General features: G+C 46.2%; 1 protein-coding gene across 1 annotated transcript in view; it reads right to left on the bottom strand.

Annotated features, from left to right (window-relative positions):
- Window positions 1-612: 612 nt before the first annotated feature.
- LOC102035356 (trefoil factor 1) overlaps window positions 613-3,126 on the bottom strand; it is a 3,473-nt gene continuing 959 nt past the window's right edge. The window contains exons 2-4 of the mRNA XM_005427237.1: window positions 2,926-3,072; window positions 1,423-1,572; window positions 613-707 (exon numbers count right to left, since the gene is read on the bottom strand). Of these exons, the coding sequence (XP_005427294.1) occupies window positions 700-707; window positions 1,423-1,572; window positions 2,926-3,072 (305 nt within the window). The 3' untranslated portion in view covers window positions 613-699. The remainder of the gene's footprint in view (window positions 708-1,422; window positions 1,573-2,925; window positions 3,073-3,126) is intronic.

The raw sequence follows: 3,126 nt of genomic DNA, 5'->3' as shown, positions 1-3,126 counted from the left end.
TATTTTTTATTTTTTTTATTTTAAAAATTTTTTTTCACACAGCCTCTGTGCTGCTTTTATTGCTGCAGTGACATTTCCTGAGTGTGACCCATGAGACCTGCTTGTGGTGAGCACCAGGGACAGGGAGATGAGAGAGCAGGAGGTGTTTGAGTCAGACCAGCTCTCAAAGGCACCCTTCCCTATATCTCAAGGGGAAATAAAAGCCCAAACCCACAGCTAAATCTATATAAAGGCAAACTCTGAATATTTCCAGCATTCAGAAGGACGGGTGACCGTGTGATGCCAGTTGACAAATTCAAGCGGTCGCTTGCAAGTGTGAAGAGTAACTAACACAAAAAGCTGAGTGCTGTGTTCCTTTTGGAAGCACTGGTGCCTGCTCCCTCATCAGCAGGTTGCTGACATGCCAAATTTCCTGGGAAACGGAGAAATACACAGCTTTTAAATAAAGACAGCAAAAAAACAACAACCCTCACAAGTTGTGTTGTACTTGTTTTATTACAGTGAAAACCTGTGCAGTGCTAGCCTACAGAGAGAATAAAAGCTACCAGTAACTTTTCATCAGAAAGGAGTCAATCCCAGATAAAAAACCAGCCTAGAAATCATGGCTGCTGCAAAATACAAAGTCTGAGCTGGGACCTCCGCCTGTCGTTCCGTTGGAGTAGATCCAAAGTCGCAAAGTTCTCGATGGAAGTTTCTCCTTTAACAAGCTGGGGAGGTAAAGAGGAGAAGCAGATTAAGGGACATGTTTTCTCCATAAATCACACAAGATGCTAGGAAGAGTTTTGCCTCAATGTAGGACATCCAAAAGGCAATTTTTTAGCCATCTCAACTGACCCCCCATATGTAGACGTGTTTGCCAATTACGATCCAGACCAGTAAAACCAAATTATGGTGACTTGTATGTTGTACAGAACCCTGTGTGGCTGAGGCTATTGGTTATTAAATATGCTGAAAGGTCAATCCCAACTAAAACAAAGTTAGCTGGAGATCTGAAATTTCTGTAAGTTTCACTCCAGATTTCCAAAGCAAAGCCTTTTATCTCTCATGGTAAGGTGGGTGTGAGCTGGGTGGCTGCACCTCTATTCCGGTGTTAGCTGGGGTCTTAAGCTCACATTGCCCACAAACCCCTGGCTCAGAGGCATCTTCAGCACCCCACTCTCTGTACAAAAAGCTGGTTTTTTTGGGGTTTAGCCACCTTTTTGTGCTCAAACCTTAGGATTCTCTGGCTGGCACAGCACACCAAACCTGGGCAGAGCAGGGACACTGCCGCTCTCTGTATGAGATGTTTTTTTGGGTTTAGCCATATTTTGTGCTCACACCTTAGGATTCTCTGGCTGGCACAGCACAGCAGGCCTGGGCAGGGCAGGGACACTGCCAGGAGCACCCAGAGGGACACAGGGGGCATCTCCAGCGGGACATTACCTTCCTCCACGACGCGGTGGTAGAAGCACCAGGGGACACCGGCGGGATGTGCCCTGAAGCAGCAGCCCTTCCTTGTGCACTCCCTGGGCTTGATGCCAGGGTAACCACAGTTTATCCTGGTGTAGGGGTCGTTGGGACACACTTTCTTCACTGTGTAAAGCAAAAAAAAAAAAAAAAAACAAACAAAAAAAAACCAAAGGAAGGAAGGAGAATGTGTTACTCCGTGCTCTGTCTGCCTGGTGCCATAATTCAGAATAAAAGGCAGGACACAAAAGTGAGGGCACTGGGCAGATGGGATGGCCACGATGACCTTCTCTGATAGAATTTCAACCACCAGGTTCACCCAAATCCTCACCCAGCCTCCTAAGCAGATTAAACTCCAAAGGGTGATTAGTTGCTGCTGTGCCCCAGGGATAAGAGGAGGCAAAATTCACCCCTGGAAGCGTCTGGCAGCAGCCCATCCTCAATGCAGCAAAGGGGTGAAAAGTCCCGTGTCTCCTGCAGTGGTAACACACACACTGGCCTCAGAGCAGGTATGCCCATGACCTGAGCCCATGGTAACCCCAGAGCAGCCTGGCTGACACAGGGAAAGGACCACCCAGCCCTCTCTGCATGCCAGCTTCAGACACAGAAAGGAAATAAGTGTTTTAGGAGGAAACCACAGCTCTTCCAGGCACTTAAAACTAAAATCCCAAGTAAAGAGATTATACCACCCAGCTTGAATACTTCAGTTTTCCTCTCATGGAGCAGTTCTGCTCAGAAAAGCAATCCTATGAGAATACCACCCTAAGTTGCTGATGCTTGTTTTTCAAGGTTTACAAGAATTTCAAGCAGTGCTCAAAAGCCAAACTATTTTTTCCTACTGTAATTCTGATCCCTGTTGACTAACTCAATTTTATATCAGGTTCTTCTGTTGGATAACATTGCCTTTGCATCCTCATTTCCTTTCATGCTGCTGAGACTGCCCTGAAGTTCTCCTAAGAAGGAGTTGTGCTGTCAGCCCAGCAAATGTAGCTTACACTGAGTTAATTAACACTGCTAATTACACTCCATTACTTAACACAGTTATGTAAAATATCCAGCTAATCCTAGAAAGACTAGGAGAGCAGCTGTTATCCTCTCTGAGAAAATAATGGTAAAAAAGAGAAGCAGGATGCTGACAGGTGTAACCACACAGCAAACCCACTCAAATAAGTGCTGAGTATACTTTGCTCTACCCGTGGACAAGACCACAAATGGCACTGAAATGTCTCTAATTGATCAGCACAGGCTGTTTCATAACTAGAAATGAGAAGGAAGAGGAAATAAATTGTGTGAAGAGGATGAGGCAGGAGTCTGACAGGTAAGCAAGGCTCGACTTTGCATTTTGCTGCCACTGGTCCCCTAACAGAGGTTTGTGCCCACTTTTCTTGCCTAAGGAGAAAAGCAGAACTGCTCCCTGGTTGTACACATTTCTGGATAATCAAACACGAGGTAAATCAGTGTTTCTGGCAGAGATGTTACCTTTCTTTGGTTTGGGGTTGTAGCACCAGGGCACGCTGGGGACTGAGGCGTTGAAGCAGCACCCAATTTTCTTGCACTCTGCTGCTGAGATCCCTGGGTAGCCACAGTTTGTCCTCTCCCTGGGAACCACTTTACACTGGCATCTTGCTGTTCAGGACAGAAGGAGCAAGTTAGAGGTGTCAGTTTGCATGCTTGCCATGG

The sequence above is a fragment of the Geospiza fortis genome, unplaced genomic scaffold, assembly GCF_000277835.1.
Source record: "Geospiza fortis unplaced genomic scaffold, GeoFor_1.0 scaffold17, whole genome shotgun sequence".
NCBI classification, from domain to species: Eukaryota; Metazoa; Chordata; class Aves; order Passeriformes; family Thraupidae; genus Geospiza; species Geospiza fortis.
This window is presented reverse-complemented; position numbering and strand designations above follow the sequence as displayed.